Raw genomic sequence first — 17,834 nt, forward strand, 5'->3', positions numbered from 1 at the left:
CGTCTGGGTATTTCACATTCACCCTTGAACTCAGTTGAAGCCCCCCTTGGCTCCCAGACTAGGCCAATGCCTCCTCCCTGTGACGTCTGCTCCTCCTCCTGGGCTACCGCTCTATAAGCACATTCTCTACTCAAGTCATGGAGCTAGATGAGTGTGTTGGGTTACAACGTTGTAACCTGGGACCGTAACTCCCGGCTAAATGTGGTCTCTGCTGCTACAACATGAATTCCATGATCTATGAATAACATCTCCTGTTCCATGCTGGATCTCCACGCCCAGCACAGAACTTGCACATAGCACACATTAACAAGTGTGGGTCAAGTAAACACTACTGTGAATGCCAGTAAAGCACCCATACTGCTTTTACTCTGTAGATTTTAATACTTTCCCCCCTTGTGCGTTGTGATTGGCAGATGCTTTTCCAAAATTCCTGTAGACAACATTAAAAGTGGCAGCCCCCAAACCAGAGGCTGTTGAAATTATTCGCAAATCCCATTTAGCCACTCTAGTGGCTAGCCACTAGCCACTCTAGTACTGCTGGAATCCCCGACATGCATCTCTGGTAGGTTCTGATGTTTTTAAGCACTGGCCCTGCTGTGTTTCTTCGAGGCTTCCCAGGACCTAAATAAATAGCAAATGACCATTGGTGTCCTTCCAGATGTTTTGTTACAATATCCCTCTCCAAGGAGAGAAAGGCTCAAATCTTGGATTTCGTGATAGACAAAGGTAGGTTGTGTTAATTTAGAGTGATCCCTAGAGAGTGCCATGAAGTCTGGGGTTCACCAAGGTCTGAAGGTTAGGCAAAACTGAGGTTTCTCTCTGTGCTCTGTGCATTTCTTTCACTTTACTCTTGTAGCTGCTGCAGCAGATCTCATTCTGGTGACAGCTTACTCTCCACCCACAGAGCAGCCCTGCAAGTATTTAAGGGAGTTTATCTTATTATGGCTTTCACCCCACGGTCAGCTGTCACAATATTTATTAGTTTAGTTCATCAAAGCTGGCCATTTAAAACTTTGTTGGCTAATGCTTGCTTTTTTAAAAAATAACTTTTGAGTTTAGGGAGAAACATGCTTACCCTCTTGTTTAATCTTGCTGACGTGGTTAGGTTGCAACATATACAAGTGATAGTTCCTTTCGATTCTAAATACTAGAACTTTTGTTTTTTAAAAGGATGTCAAAAAAATAAGATATTATTCTAAGTCACGTTTTCAAGTAATCATTGCCAGATTTTTATTTCCATCATTTGGTCTGAATGAATAAAAACACAGTCCACTTAATCTGACTGCTTTCAAATTTTTGAGGATCATTGGGTCAAATGAATTAACGTTGTTTCCTAGGATGTTAAAAGAGCTTGAATCTTCAATGACCAAAGAAACCTCAAGTACACCCGCATGTGTTTGTTTCTAAAATTTTTTTTTTTTTTAATTTATGATAGTCACAGAGAGAGAGAGAGAGAGAGAGAGGCAGAGACACAGGCAGAGGGAGAAGCAGGCTCCATGCACTGGAAGCCCGACGTGGGATTCGATCCCGGGTCTCCAGGATCGCGCCCTGGGCCAAAGGCAGGCGCCAAACCGCTGCGCCACCCAGGGATCCCATGTGTTTGTTTCTAGATAAATATTCAATTACTACGATTTATTTGTTTTTATAGAACAGGAACTTGTAAGTTCTTCCCTTGGCTACCATCTGACTCTATTAGTAACTAAATCACATTTTATCCTATTTGAAAAGCACATTTTCCTTTAACAAAATGGAATGGCAGCAACTTACCATAATTATTGAATCAAATATGGTCAAGAAAGACTCACAATTATGTATAAATACTATTACATATGAGCTATAATATATAACTTGAGAAATGGTGCTTTAGGGACTTCAAACTCCATGTGACGAATTATAATGGAAAGATAAATTTGGTAAGTGATAGAGATATTGAACTAAAAATGAGATCTTTCTCTTTTGTAAGTATGTTCTATTTTTCTGAGCATAAATAAATGATACACAGGAAGACTTCCACTTCTGACTGTTTGGAATAGAGAGTTAGAAAAGGAACCACAGAATAAACCCAAGTAAGAAAAATGGAGATAAACATAAGAGCAAAAAATGATGAAATAGAAAACAGAGATGAAAACAAAGTAAAAGTGCACACTTACACTTTAGTGTCTGTGTGTAACATAAAAGCAAGGAAATGAGATAGACAAAATCTGGAATAGTTGTGGACAAAGGGAGCCCTCAGGCACCGTTGGTGGGAGTGTAAATTGGTGCGGCCACTATGGAAAAGAGTATGAAGGTTTCCTTTAAAAATTAAAAGTAGAACTAGCACGCTTTCCAGCAACTCCACTCCTAGATTTTTATCTGAAGAAAACGAAAACACCAATTGAAAGACATATGTGCACCACTATGTTCCTGGTAGCGCTACTTACAATAGCAACGATGTGCGGGCAACTGTGTCTATTGATAGATGAATGGATATAGAAGCAGTGCAACACACACACACACACACACACACACCACACACAGAGGAATATTAGCCATCAAAAAGAATGAAATCCTGCCATTGGTGATAATATGGTGGCATTATGCTAAGTGAAATCAGAGAAAGACAAATACCATCCAATAACACTTACATGTGGAATCTAAAAAACAAAACAAATGAACCATCAAAACCAAAAGGAAACAGACTCCCAGATGCAGGAAACAAAATGTTGGTTACTGGGATGGGGAGCAGTTGGGGGCTGGTGAAATTGGTGAAGGGGATTAAGAGGCACAAACACCCAGTTACAAAATAAGTCATTCAAGGGGATGCCACGTACAGCATAACAAATATAGTCAATGATACTGTAATAACTTTGTGTGGCTACAGATGATGAGACTTAATAATGAGACTTATTGTGGGGACTGTTTCATAATGTCTAAAAATGTTGACACATTCTGATGTACACCTGAAGCTAATTGGATAGTACATGTAAATTAGACTTCAATTTAAAAACAAGAAAAACCTCTCTCTCCACACACACACACACACACACACACACATTCCAGACCTGAAATAGTTCTTGCCTTTGATATGATGGAGGTGGACCAGGGAGTAATTAAGGAAGGAAGGCTTCACAGGTGACTCACATACCACTTCTGTGCTTTTGTGCATATCAAATATTGCCTAATATATATATGATGTATTTATTTATTTGAGAGGGAGTAAGGGTGAGGGCAGGGAGAGGCAGAAGGAGAGAGAATCTCAAGCAGATGCCCTGCTGAGCACAGAGCCTGACATGGAGCGCAATCTCATGACCCTGAGATCATGACCTGACCTGAAATCAAGAGTCGGATGTTTAACGGACTGAGCCACCCAAGCACCCCATAACAAATATATTTTTAAAAATACATGCATTACAGAAAACTGGGGAAATGCCACAATTATGAAGAAGAAAATTAAAAATTACTCCTGCTCTCAACCATCACTCTATTTCTCTTAAACCATTTTGGCTGAAACTGTTTCTGAAATGACCTTTTTTTTTTTCTTTCTGAAAGTACTTTCAATATACTTGAAGCTGTTTTTCTGAATTTGGGTTATTTTGTGCGCAAAAACTCATGCATCGCGCTCTAAGATACCGATGGTCTTAGGACCCATAGAACTGCCCCTGGATATTCGCCCCTACGTGACATATGGCTGCTGAGGATTTGATGAGTTTCTAGTTGGTTTGTTTTCTTTTAGATTGCTACTGGACAATTCTTGTTGTACTCACCTTAGATTCCTCCCTTACCCTCTGGCCCCACAGCGGATCAGTCTCTATGTTGTTTCTCTCCCTAAGTCCCCCTCTCATCCACCCCTCCATCTCACAGCCTGAACTGCTCCTAACCTTCTGCTGCCTGTCCCTCCCTTCCCACGAGGTCAAGGGTCAAGGCCAGGCTGCTTTCCCTGACTTTAACCCTCCTGCATGTGCAGGACCTCAACCACACAGTACCTCCCAAACCTGCTGCTATGTCCACAGAGAACGTTCTCCCTCTTGTCCCTGGAAAATCCTGCTGATTCCTAGGATTGTAGGCCAGCGTCTTGGAGATCCCTGGCTCCACACAGCAAGCAGGACTCAGTGACTGAGAGGCCAGCAGCTTCCTTCCTGTCTGTTCCGAGGCTCACCTTCCACACTGTGCTGTCATTGCTTCCTCCACCCGCCTGTGACAACAAAACCCACATCCATCTCTTCACCTTGTCCCGATGCCCTAGCGTGATGCTGGCATTATAATAGGTACTGAGTGGAGAAAGTGCTGCATGCTGGGCTCTGTGGCTAGTGGTGTGGGAGACCTTGCACGCACAGCCTGGTCTCGTGACAGCACCCACATGGTAGCTTGCTGTGATCCAACTGTGGCCCCTGCTAGGTCGTGAGGTCCAAGGGCTCAGGGACTGGCCTGTACTCTCCTGAGTGTCCCTGATGATAGGGACATCATCATTCCTATCATGGATAGCAGTGCTGCCTGACATGGAAATTGTCACCAAACATCTGCTCTTTGACTAAATACATGGTGACATTCTCCAAGTTTTCCTGGGGAAACATCAGAGATGGCTTAGGAAATGTGCACATGGGATATGCATATAGGCTTTTCCAGAATTCTTCTTTTCAAGATCCAAAGATATTATCATTTCAGTACTGGCAGTAAAATCTCAGTAAGAGTTGCTGTCCACAAGAAGTCCTCCGGACAGGTAAGTGGTGATGTCTGGAGCCGGAAGAGAGTTCTGGGCCACAGCCATTGATGTAGGAGTCCTCGCTGGTGCCTGGTGGTGGGAGCCAGCACTGTCTGGGAGCCTCTGGGTTCACAAGCACTTAAATGATTGAAGCCCAGGTGCAGGGAGGGGGGCTTCCCAGAGTGCAGCCAGACTGGTTTCTAGGACTGACATCCTCTGCCCCAACACAGCACTGAGTAGCAGAGTCCCAAGATCTTGGGTTATAGAGTACGTTTCTCCAGATGAGGGGCTGGAGGGGAGATTGCTTGGCTTCAGGCACCCTGGGTTAGCCAGTGGGGGTGGGCAAGGGAGGGAGTAAAGGCAGCTCAAAGACCAGGGAAACTGAAGGGTGGAGCCTTAGTTTACCAGGATGAGAGCTAGTAGAGGCAGTGTCCTTGTGTGCTCTCCACTTGAGGAAGAGCGTTCAAGGTACAGGATTTGTCCTATTCCAGCCCCGCAGGGAGGCCGAGGTGTGAGGGCACACTGGTACCATAGGATCACATGGCACGCTGATATCATACATTGGTTTCTTGCTCTGCATCTTCCTGCCTTGAAGACTTTGTTGCTAGAGATGTCTAAATGTGAACCTGAGCCCGAGACCCACTTGTCTGACCACATCAAGTAGAGTTTTTGCCACAAAGAAGTCTTCGCCAACTTACTTTTGATTCCAGAACTTAATGGGGGGAGGGGAGGGTTCCTCAGGTTCACATTTTGAGAGTCCTTGTTAATCATAGATCCTATGCTATAATTCACCAAACAAGGCAAAGGGAAGAGCTTTATTCTTGGCCTTTGCTCAGGGTAGTTATTATACACATCATCTTATCGGTTGAGGCTTGTGTGAGAAAAAGAAAGAAAATTCTGTGTTTTTTTAAAGTATTAGCACTTGGGCTTAGGAGAAGCTGGAAACCAGCCTCTACTTAACTGGCTCATGGGTTTCGCCTCCGTGATGATGGTTAATTTTGTGTGTCAGATGGACCGCACCCTGGGATGCTCAGATTAAATAATGTTTCTGAGTATGTTTGCGAGGGCGTTTCTGGGTGACATTAGCATATGAATCAGTGAACTCAGTAGACTCTCTCTCCCCATCCCCAACGTGGGTGGACATCATCCAATCTGTCAGGGGCCTGAAGAAAACAAAAGGTGGAAGAGGGAGCCCTGTTGCCTCCCTGCCAGCCTCTCTTCCTGCCTGCAGGAGCTGGGGCATCTGTCTTCTGCTCTTGCACTGAGAAGGACTCCATCAGTTCCTCTGGTTCTCAGGCTTGCAGACTTGACTGAATGAATGATGCTGGCTTTTCATGGGGCTTCTCAGACTCCATAATGACATGAGCCCATATTTCCCTTTATGTATGGATACATGCCCACATAATCTTATTGTTTTATCCTACATACATACATCCTATTGGTTTTGTTTCTCTGCAGAACTCTGACTGAAACATTTCCCTCTGTAAAACCAGCTGACGAGCCCTCAGCTCTCTGGCTAGGTGGCAACATTCTAGAATGCTCACCCATCTGTATCCCCTAGCCGAGTTAGAGGCTGACCAACGGTCAGTTACATCTGTTTCTATATCTGTTTTTTTTCTCATTGAACTTGGTGTTATAATTACCTAATTTGATGACATTATGTAACCTGATAAAATAGGGGCACAAAAACGATTTATATTTTTATTATAATTTGATTAAAGTAAATCAATGCTTTCCTGATATTCAATTAAAATTAGTCCCTTAAAATGTCTAAATGTGGGCAAGTCAAATGTAAAAGAGAAAGTATGATAGAAATCCTGGACTTTGGAATTAGATTGTTTCAAAATGTTCTGAGTACTAGCTCTATTCTAAAGAAATCAGAACTGCAAATGATAAAGAATGCATTATAAATGTGGTTTATGCAAGAAGAGCCTGGGCAACTCCCATCAGGAGACCTATGTTTAAAGAAAAGATTTTCATTCTTCATTAAAGAGATATAAATATATTCTTTTTGTTAGGTTAAATTAAATAAAATTTCTTTAAAAAAAAGATTTTATTTACTTATTTCAGAGAGAGAGAGAGAAAATGAGCAGGGGGGTAGGGGCAAAGGGAGAGACAGGTTCCCCGCTGAGGAGGGAGACCCACACCATTCAGGGATTCATCCCAGGACCTTGGGATCATGACCTGAGCTGAAGGCAGACACTTAACCAACTGAACCACCGAGGTGCTCCAAATAAAATTTCTTTTTACTGCATGGGGCATTAGATGGAGATATGGATAGAGGGGTCTCAGAGTCAGCATGGTCAACCCCTTTCTTTTCTTGAGTATTGGGGCCTGCTGGCATGTACATGCCCTGAGCACAACCTGAGGCCCCTGGTCCTAGAAGGGGGCTGCCCCGCCCACCTCAGGGCTGTAGGAAGGAAATAAATAGGCTTGGTCGTGTGTCAATAAAACTTCCTTTAAAAAACAGGCAGCAAGCTAGATTTGGCCTATGGACTGTAATTTGCTGAAACTTGTGTCTATAACAAGAGTTCCAAACTGAATGAGGGGTCAGTAAAGTATGTGCAGATTTTGGGTATGTGTTTTTCTGGATAGAGGAATCATAATTTTCTTCAGATTTCGTAAGAACCTTGATCAATAACTTTAAGAAATATTGTTATAAAGAAATGGTCTCTTCTGGGCCCCCATGACATTTAATTTTTAAAAATACTGTAATTTTCATGATCTATTTCTAAAACTTTATTTTGAAATAACTATAGATTTGTAAAAAGTTGCAAAGATAATACACTGAGGTGCTGGGTCCCGTTCACCTAGCTTCTCCCAATAGTTATGTCTTACAGAAATACAATATCATATTAAAACCAGGAAATAGATGTGGTTATAGTGAATATGCGAATATAGTTCTCTGATATTGTATAATATGTATAGATTTATGTACCCACTATGTAATCAACCACTAATCTATTTTCCTTCTCTGTAGATATTTTCCCTTTCATGAATGACCCTGTGAGATTGGGTTTTATCACTCTGCATAATACCCTTGAGATTCACTCAGGTTATGTATGTATCGTTGATTTGTTCCTTCTTGCTAAGGAGTATTCCTCAGTATGGATATACAACAGTTTGTTTAACCATTCACTCATTGAGGATTGATTTGGTTGTTAACAGATTTTGGAACAATTGTGTATAAGATTTTGGTGGACATATATTTTCCTACCTCTGAGATAAATGCCCAGGAGTGCAATCACTGGGTCATAGGGTGATTGCATACTTAGCTTTTTAAGAAAGTATCAAAGCATTTTCCAGAGTCAATCATTTATTTTAAAAAGTAGCGTGAGCACATGTCATGAACATTCACAAGAAAACATAAAAATGCAAGAATTAAAGAAAAATCTAAAATATTTTCTTCCTTGCTGACCAGTCCTGGAGTTCTCCCCCTTGGTCATTAGTTAAGTGTACATCCATTACTCCTACATTATTAGCCCAAAAGTCCTTTGTTGTGGGGGGTCTTTCTATGGAGTGGTGACAAATTGTTTTCATTCCTTTTTAACTGGTGAGTAGATATATCATCGTTTATTTAAGCTTTCCTCACATTTAAAGATTTTGGTTATTTCCAATTTTCATTGTCCTCATGAAGAGATGAAATAAGTATTTCTGAGATGCTTCTGTGTACACATTTGTGTTTCTCAAAGACACACATTTCTGATATTTGTGGAGACTACCAAATTGCCTTCCTAAAGAATGTATCAATCAATACTCCCGCCAGCAAGGCATAACTTTCTTCATAACCGCATCCATACTTGATATTGGCTTTATTAATTTTTATGAATTGTATTGATTAATCTCAGTGCAGCATATTTTATTGATACTTATATTTCCCTGATTAACAATGAAGCTGCACATTTTTTCTTTATAACTTAATTAACCAGTTTAATCTTCTATAAATAACTATTTATATTTCCAGACCATTATTTTTCTCTTTTAGTGTCTTTTTCTTATTGAGTTTTAGTAGCTTTTTATCTCTTTTGGATATTAACCCTTTGGAATTTTTTTATATGTTGCAAATATTTCCCCAAATCTATCACTCATTTATTGACTCTGTTTTTGTTGTGTGTGTGTATGTGTGTGTGTGTGTTACATGGCTAGCATCATTTAGTTTAGTCTTGTTTTGCATAGTCACATAGATCAAACTTTATGTCTTTTAGTCTTTATTTTTACTTAAGAAGTCCTCCTTATTTTGAATTATGGAAATATTTCCTTATATCTTTTCTATGTTTCTGGTCTGCAAACTACTGGAACTAATGCCAGGTGTTTCAGTTGGCATGTTAAATCTGGAATCTTGGGGGGCACCTGGGTGGCTCAATGGCTGAGCATCTGCCTTTGGCTCAGGTTGTGATCCCAGAGTCCTGGGATCATGTCCTGCAACAGGCTCCCTGCAGGGAGCCTACTTCTCCCTCTGCCTATGTCTCTGCCTCTCTCTGTGTGTCTCTCATGAATAAATAAATAAATAAAATCTTAAAAAAAAATAAAGCTGCAATCTTGTATTAGAGCACTCATCTCAACAAATTGGACCTGATCCAACATTGTTTTATCCTTGTGGGCCTAGAGTCATTACAATTGATTCCTAAATTACTCCCCAGATTTCTCTGATATGTTACAAAATCTTGAAAGTCTTTTCATGTATAAGCTATATCATCCTCAAACTTCTTACTTCTCTCCTTGAGATGTGCTGGAGTCTACTCTAGGCATATCTGGGCAAACATGAGGAAGTGGGGGGGGGTCTTAAGGAGTCCTATCATCCCCTCTTTAGGTAACTGTGTAAGAGGAGGCCATGAAAACTCTTCAAGCAAGGGAATATGTTTTTGTTTCCCAAAAAGGAAGAGAGGGGCTGCTTCTTTTGGCCAAAGATGTTCAGGGGAATTGGGGGTTCAAGATTTTCAGATTTGTTTGAGTCCACTTAGAGTGTCCATTTCATTTCTCAGGAGCCCACACCTTCCCATCTATTCTATAATTTATATTTAAGAGGTGTGGCTAGGCTGAGAATTTAATCCATGATATAATTCTTAACCCATAGGTTCAAATTTTGAGTCTGCTTTTCAGTGGTATCAGCCTTGCCTCCACAAAACTCAAGAAGGTCTTTTAGGGCCATTATAAGGAGCTCTCAATTTCTCTGGTCATGCCTCAACATGACATTTGAAAGCCTAAAGTTTTTATTATCTTTTGTAATTTCTCCAGTGGAGTCAGAAGCAATAAGCTCTACCCCAGAGATTCTGTGGCCATAGTTTCCATGGCAGTGTTCAAATTCAACAGTTCCTTGGCCTCCCAAACTTGTGCTTTAAATTGGTTCCTCATTTCAGGTAGTCAAAGCTTAAATTTAAGTAACTGTTTTGTGGCTGAATGTCATAGATACTATCAGTATCTCACTTTTCCTGACAACAATGCCATCAATGTGTTCAATCCCAATCACATCATTTAACAAACTGCAGATTTTCCTATTTGGGCATCTATTTCCTGGAGGTGGTCTACTCATGGTCCCAATTAATATTAACATTAATATTAGTTATTAATTAACCTGAATATTAATTCACATTGAATCAGCCAAACAGAAACCACTATAGGTATTTCAAAGAGAAACAATTTAATACAGGCACTTGTTTACAAAATTATTGAGCAAAAGGGAGAAAGGTACGCTCAAGGGAGAAGAGGGAGACCAGGAAACAGCAATTGCTTCTGACTAGGGCCTGGGATCCTGTTCTTGCTATGAAGTCAATAAGGCACTTCTTATGGCTGCTGCTATTGCTGTTAAAACAGCACCAGTGCCATCAAGCCATGACTGGGAGCCTCCATTACTTTGATTCAGACGGCCAGCAGCTGTTACTGTAGCTGTCCAAGACACCTTCATGATACAGGGGAAAGATACTTGTCTCTTGTTCCTATCTTACGATCTGGCCAATGCTACCCATCGGTAGAGCCGTGTAAGAAGCCAGGTGGCAGAGGGCCAGGAATGTGTAGTTTGCTCGTTTCAATTCCTGATGTTACAGAAGAGAATTTAGAAGGACAAGTATGTGCTCTTAGGACAATCCTGGGAGATGTGCTTCTTCAAAATGTGGGAGAAAACCAAGAATGAGGAACTAGAGCTAGGAGGCACTTCAGATCTAGGAGGAACCCCATACACAAGGAAGAGGCACTGGGAATGCTCAGGAATGGGGGAAAGGAGAATCCAGGGCAACAGCTGTGCAATAGGCCTTCATGTCAGCCAGGCTGCACTGGACCAGGAGGGCAGCAGGCTCCAGGTGGGAGGGCTCTCTGGAAGAAGGAGCTGTGTTTGAATGCACTGACAGACTTACTGTTTTATCAGAGAGCTGGGGGAAAAAGGAATGGTGAGTATATAGAAAACAAGCAATAAAAACCAAGGCTCAAGAGGAACAAAATGGTGTGAAAGAGTAGAAGTGTGATCACAGAACACTCTGTGGCTGAGCTGTTGATAATAGTTACAGAGTCATAACGATGCCAATGTCAACTATTTGAATAACAATGTGGTAACACAGAATTGAAGAGAAGAGAAAAGTTGTGTGTTGGGATGAGGAGAGATTGAAGAGCTAAATCTTCATATTTTATATCAATAAGTCAATAGGTAATGTACTATTTAAAACTAAAAAACCCAAGAGATATCCATACAATGTTATTTAGATATAGAAAGATAAATCGTAAGGGGAAGCACCCCAGCTAAAAAAGTTGAAAATTATTCCAGAGGCATTGATAGAAGTGGAGTGGGATAAGAAATTTTTGTTTTTCATGATAAGCCTTGAAGTATTTAGATTCTAAAAATTTATTTACTATATTACCTTGGTTAAATATTAATATAATTTTTAAACCCAGATTTAGAGCAATTTTTATCAGTGAAATATTACACTTTTGGTTTAATAAGCCAACATCAATACTGTTCTTTATCAAACTCTTCTCAAGATTTTTTTGTAGAAAGCACACATTTGTACTCAATCCAGTAATCCTTGATTACTCAAGGAGTATTTTTTTTTAATAAAGATTTTATTTATTATTTATTTATTTATTTATTTAAGAGCGAGAGAATGCATAAGTAGGCAGAGCAGCAGGCAGAAGAAGAGGGAGAAGCAGGTTCCCTGCTGAGCAGGGAGACTGATGTGGAGCTCTATCCTGGGACCCTGAGATCATGATCTGAGCTGAAGGCAGACTCTCAAACAACCGAGCCACATGCAACCTTCAAGTTGTATTTCTGATTCTTTTATCTTAGGCTCCTTTAAAGTTTAACCCAGATAATAATTAATGTATTTAAAATTTTTTCCACACATGGCACTGACATACATTCCAGACAACTTGATATTGTTTAAATGTATTATTTCCTTAAGAAAATAGGCTCTCAGAAAAAAAAAAAAAAGAAAATAGGCTCTCAGGATGCCTGGGTGGCTCAGCAGTTTAGCGCCTGTCTTCAGCCCAGGGCATGATCCTGGAATCCTGGGATCGAATCCCACATCAGACTCCCTGCAGGGAGCCTGCTTCTTCCGCTGCCTGTGTCTCTGTCTCTTTCTCTCTGGGTCTCTCATGAATAAATAAATAAAATCTTGGAAAAAAAAAAAAGAAAGAAAGAAAGCTCTCTGCTCCCACTTAACTGTTGTTCAGATCTTTTCCATTCTGTTTCCCTGGCCCACAATTCCCCTATGTATTTTGGTTTGATATCATTGTGGAGAAAGAAATAAAGAAATACAGAAATACAAAGATGAAACAATTCCCAGCACACCAACAGCACTGTCCTAGGAATGCTGGGAATGGAGTAAGTTGGTGGAGCTTGGTAGGATCTGGTCCCATGGGTCTACACATAGGACAACAAACTCCATTTGGCTATAGGTCCAAGTTAATAGGTTCAAAGGGGAGTGAGATTGAATTACACGGGCTTTGTGGTGGATGGAGAAATCTCTGGTTTGGACTTGTATCATCACAGCAAGGCGATGGCAAGAGTGGTCTCTCTTCTTAGTTTAAGGGAATGTCTAGTTTCTTGACTTGGAGGTAAATCATCTTTTCTTTATTTTTTCTTGGTCTGCAGTGATAAAAAAAAAACATGGAGAGGAGATAAAGAAATTGTGAGGAGGCTGAAAACCAAAATAAAGTGGGTAAGAAATAAATGGAACAACAAATGAATGTAAGCTTTGTCCAGGCTCAGTCTTGCAGTGGATTCGAAGTGGCAATTCCTAAAAAGAATATTGACAGAGCTTGGTGATTAACTAATGTGATGGAGTTGTTCTAGAAATGCTCTTCTGGGGATGGGACTGGCCTATGTTCCTTATTTAAAGTGTTCACTTTTCTATGTAATAGAGGATGTGGGTAATGACTACATTTAATCTTATATTGGTTAAAATGATGATTGCAAAATCTAGACATTGTTATCGTCAGTTCTTGCAAATACAAGTTAAGAAATTATTTTTACCAAAGTGTATTTACTTTTTACGCTTGGGCAAGTGAAAAATCAAATTGCAAATTTTCTCAATCATCTTATCTTTACAAATACCAGAAAGTTGCTGATACTCATTGTAGAAATGTTGCTTTCTTCATCCTGCTGTTCCCGGACATACCCTCTGGACATGCTCTGCCTGATATTAATACTGAAATCTGGAAGAGAGCTGCCCCTGCACCCTCCAGCTCCTCACAGAATTTTCCCCACATGGGGGTCCTTAGTCTTGCCTCAGCTTCTGGGCCAGGCTGATATGGGGAGTGCAGCAGGAGCCCACTCGAATCCCCTGGCAGTGCTGGGGTTGTCTCTGGCTCCAGATGTAGGAGCCCAAAGAAGCCAGCTGTGCTCCCAGGGTCTCTATGCCAACAACAGTAATAGCAGAAGCAACAGCAGCAACAACAGAAATAAGAATAACATTAGGAACACCAGCAGCTACAGGAACACCAGCAACAGCAATAGTAACAACAGTGACAAGATTGGCAACAATAGTAACAGTGACAACAACAGCAATAATAGTAAAAATGGCAACAAAAACAGCAACAACAGTAACCACCACCACAGCAATGGGAACCACAGCAACAGCAATAGTAATGGCAGCAACAACAGCAGCAACAATAGTAACAGTGACAAAAACAGCAGCAACAATAGTAACAATGACAACAACAGCAACAACAGTAACCACCACCACAGCAATGGGAACCACAGCAACAGCAATAGTAATGACAGCAACAACAGCAGCAACAATAGTAACAGTGACAACAACAGCAACAATCATAACAATGGCAACAACAATAGCAAGAACAGTAATCACCACAACAATGGGAACCACAACAGCAGCAATAGTAATGGCAGCAACAACAGCAGCAACAATAGTAACAGTGACAAAAACAGCAGCAACAATAGTAACAATGACAACAACAGCAACAACAGTAACCACCACCACAGCAATGGGAACCACAGCAACAGCAATAGTAATGACAGCAACAACAGCAGCAACAATAGTAACAGTGACAACAACAGCAACAATCATAACAATGGCAACAATAGCAAGAACAGTAATCACCACAACAATGGGAACCACAACAGCAGCAATAGTAATGGCAGCAGCAACAACAGCAACAATAGTAACAATGACAACAACAACGGCAACAATAGTGACAATGGCAATATTAATAGCAACAACAGCAATCACCACCACAACAATGGGAACCACAGCAGCAGCAATAGTAATGGCAGCAACAACAGCAGCAAAAATAGTAACAGTGACAACAACAACAGCAACAATAGTGACAATGGCAATATTAACAGCAACAACAGCAATCACCACCACAACAATGGGAACCACAGAAGCAGCAATAGTAATGGCAGCAACAACAGCAGCAACAATAGTGACAGTGACGACAGCAGCAGCAACAATAGTGACAAAGGCAATATTAGCAGCAACAACAGTAACCACCACCACAACAATGGGAACCACAGAAGTAGCAATTGTAATGGCAGCAACAACAGCAGCAACAATAGTAACAGTGACAACAACAACAGCAACAACAGTAACCACCACCACAACAATGGGAACCAGAGAAGCAGCAATAGTAATGGCAGCAACAACAGCAGCAACAATAGTGACAACAACAGCAACAATCATAACATTGGCAAAAACAATAGCAACAACAGCAATCACCACCACAACAATGGGAACCACAGAAGCAGCAATAGTAATGGCAGCAACAACAGCAGCAACAATAGTAACAGTGACAACAACAGCGACAACAGTAACCACCACCACAACAATGGGAACCACAAAAGCAGCAACTGTAATGGCAGCAACAATAGCAGCAACAATCATAACAATGGCAACAACAGCAGCAGCAACAGCAATCACCACCACAACAATGGGAACCACAGCAGCAGCAATAGTAATGGCAGCAACAACAGCAGCAACAATAGTAACAGTGACAACAGCAGCAGCAACAAGAGTGACAATGGCAATATTAGCAGCAACAACAGTAACCACCACAACAATGGGAACCACAGAAGCAGCAATTGTAATGGCAGCAACAATAGCAGCAACAATCATAACAATGGCAACAACAGCAGCAGCAACAGCAATCACCACCACAACTATGGGAACCACAGCAACAGCAATAGTAATGGCAGCAACAACAGCAGCAACAATAGTAACAATGGCAACAACAGCAGCAACAATAGTGACAATGGCAATATTAACAGCAACAACAGCAATCACCGCCACAACAATGGGAACCACAGAAGCAGCAATAGTAATGGCAGCAACAACAACAGCAACAATAGTAACAGTGACAACAGCAGCAGCAACAAGAGTGACAATGGCAATATTAGCAGCAACAACAGCAATCACCACCACAACAATGGGAACCACAGAAGCAGCAATTGTAATGGCAGCAACAATAGCAGCAACAATCATAACAATGGCAACAACAGCAGCAGCAACAGCAATCACCACCACAACAATGGGAACCACAGCAGCAGCAATAGTAATGGCAGCAACAACAGCAGCAACAATAGTAACAATGGCAATATTAGCAGCAACAACAGTAACCACCACAACAATGGGAACCACAGAAGCAGCAATAGTAATGGCAGCCACAACAACAGCAATAATAGTAACAATGGCAACAACAGCAGCAGCAACAGTAACCACCGCCACGACAATGGGAACCACAGCAACAGCAATAGTAATGGCAGCAACAACAGCAGCAACAATAGTGACAACAGCAGCAACAATCATAACATTGGCAACAACAATAGCAACAACAGTAATCACCACCACAACAATGGGAACCACAGCAGCAGCAATAGCAATGGCAGCAACAACAGCAGCAACAATAGTGACAATGGCAATATTAGCAGCAAGAACAGTAACCACCACCACAACAATGGGAACCACAGAAGCAACAATAGTAATCACAGCAACAGCAGCAGCAGTGACACTAAAGACAGCAACAACAATGGGGGGGTAGCATCAGGAACAACACAGCAGCAACAGTAACAACAGCAACAATGACAGCAACCATAGCAACAGCAACAGCTGCAGTGGCAATGACGGTAACCACAGCAACAATAACAACAGCAGCAGCAGCAATAGTAACCATAGTAACCACAGCAACAACAGGAACAGTAGCAGCAAGAAACAGCAGCAGCAACAATAGCAACAACAGCAACAGCAGCAGCAACAATAGGAACAACAGGAACAACAACAACAGCAACAATAACAACAGCAGCAGTAGTAACAGCAGCAGCAATAACAATGATAGCAACCATAGCAACAGCAGCAATAATAACCATAGCAATCATAGCAACAGCAGCAGCAGCAATGACAGTAAGGACTTCAAAAACAACAGGAGTGGTAGCAGCAAGAAAAATAGCAGCAGCAACAGTAATAACAGCAGCAATGACAGCAACAATAGCAACAGCAATAACAATAACCACAACAGCAACAACAGGAGTAGCAGCAGCAGCAGCAGCAACAGCAACAGCAATAATAGTAACCACAGCAATAGTAGCAGCAGCAGCAGCAATAGTAACCATAGCAACAATAGGAGCAGCAACAGTAACAGCAGCAGCAACAATGGCAACAACAGCAGCAATAGTAACAACAGCAACAAGAGGAACCACAGCAACCACAATGGGAACCACAACAGCAGCAATAGTAATGATAGTAACAGCAGCAACAACAGCAGTAACAAGCAACAATACTTAAAACAACAGGAACCACAGCAACAAAAACAGTTAACAACAGCAGCAACAACAGTAACTATAGTAATCACAGCAATAGCAGCAGCAGTGACAGTAAGGACAGCAATAACAATAGCAGCAGGAACAACAGCAGCAACGGCAATGACAGAAAGCACAGCAACAACAGGAGCAGCAGCAGCTACTGTAACAACAGCAGCAACAATAGCAAGAATGGCAACAACAGCAGCAGCCACAGTAACCATAGCAACAGCAGCAGCAGCAGCAGCAGCAACCACAGTAACCACAGCAACAGCAGCAGCAGCAGCGCTAACTGACCGCTGTCCCGGGCCCCCAGGGCCTGGGTTCCAGGACTGGCTCCGCTTTGTCACTTCCTGGCCTCCCGGTGACTCTTTCATGTCTCTTGCCTTCCTGTTTTCGGTTGTCACCGGGCCTAGTAATACTAGCACCTGTTGGAGGGGCCGCCCGGGACCGGGCGAGCAGCCCGTGAGAAGGGCTTCGGAGGCGGAGCTGAGAGCTCCGAGGGATCTTAGGCAGCAGGCGGGAGGGTGACCTGAGGGGTGCATGGGAAGTCCCCGCGGCTGTCTGTACCTAGGCGGGCTTCGGGGGCCGGAGGACTTGGGGAGACCTGCCCCACCCTGGTTTTGCGCCACCGCCTCAGCGTGGGGGCGGCGGCCGGGCTCAGCTCTCCGAAGGACACCTCTGTGCCCGCGGGCTGCTCCTGTTCGCCTCCCCGCCTCCCCCGCCGGGTGGGTTCACCTGCTGCTCTCCTCCGCAGCCCCCCCCCGCCCCCCCCGCCCCCCCCCCGGAGCTCACAGAGGCCTGGCTTCCCTTTCAAGGTGAGCTGGGTTATGGAAGACAGACAGCAGAAAAGCCCAAGTCTTCATAGAAGTATTTGTGGATCACACAAACAGAAAGCATGCAGAAAAACAGGAATGAGAA

At 42.3% G+C, this 17,834-nt stretch overlaps 1 protein-coding gene across 1 annotated transcript in view; it reads right to left on the reverse strand.

Annotated features, from left to right (window-relative positions):
* Positions 1-10,295: 10,295 nt before the first annotated feature.
* The window catches only part of LOC140635351 (solute carrier family 22 member 2), a 31,835-nt gene continuing 24,296 nt past the window's right edge, over positions 10,296-17,834 (reverse strand). The window contains exon 11 of the mRNA XM_072829891.1: positions 10,296-12,749. Within this exon, the coding sequence (XP_072685992.1) occupies positions 12,683-12,749 (67 nt within the window). The 3' untranslated portion in view covers positions 10,296-12,682. The remainder of the gene's footprint in view (positions 12,750-17,834) is intronic.

Source organism: Canis lupus, chromosome 1 (assembly GCF_048164855.1).
Source record: "Canis lupus baileyi chromosome 1, mCanLup2.hap1, whole genome shotgun sequence".
Taxonomy (NCBI): Eukaryota; Metazoa; Chordata; class Mammalia; order Carnivora; family Canidae; genus Canis; species Canis lupus.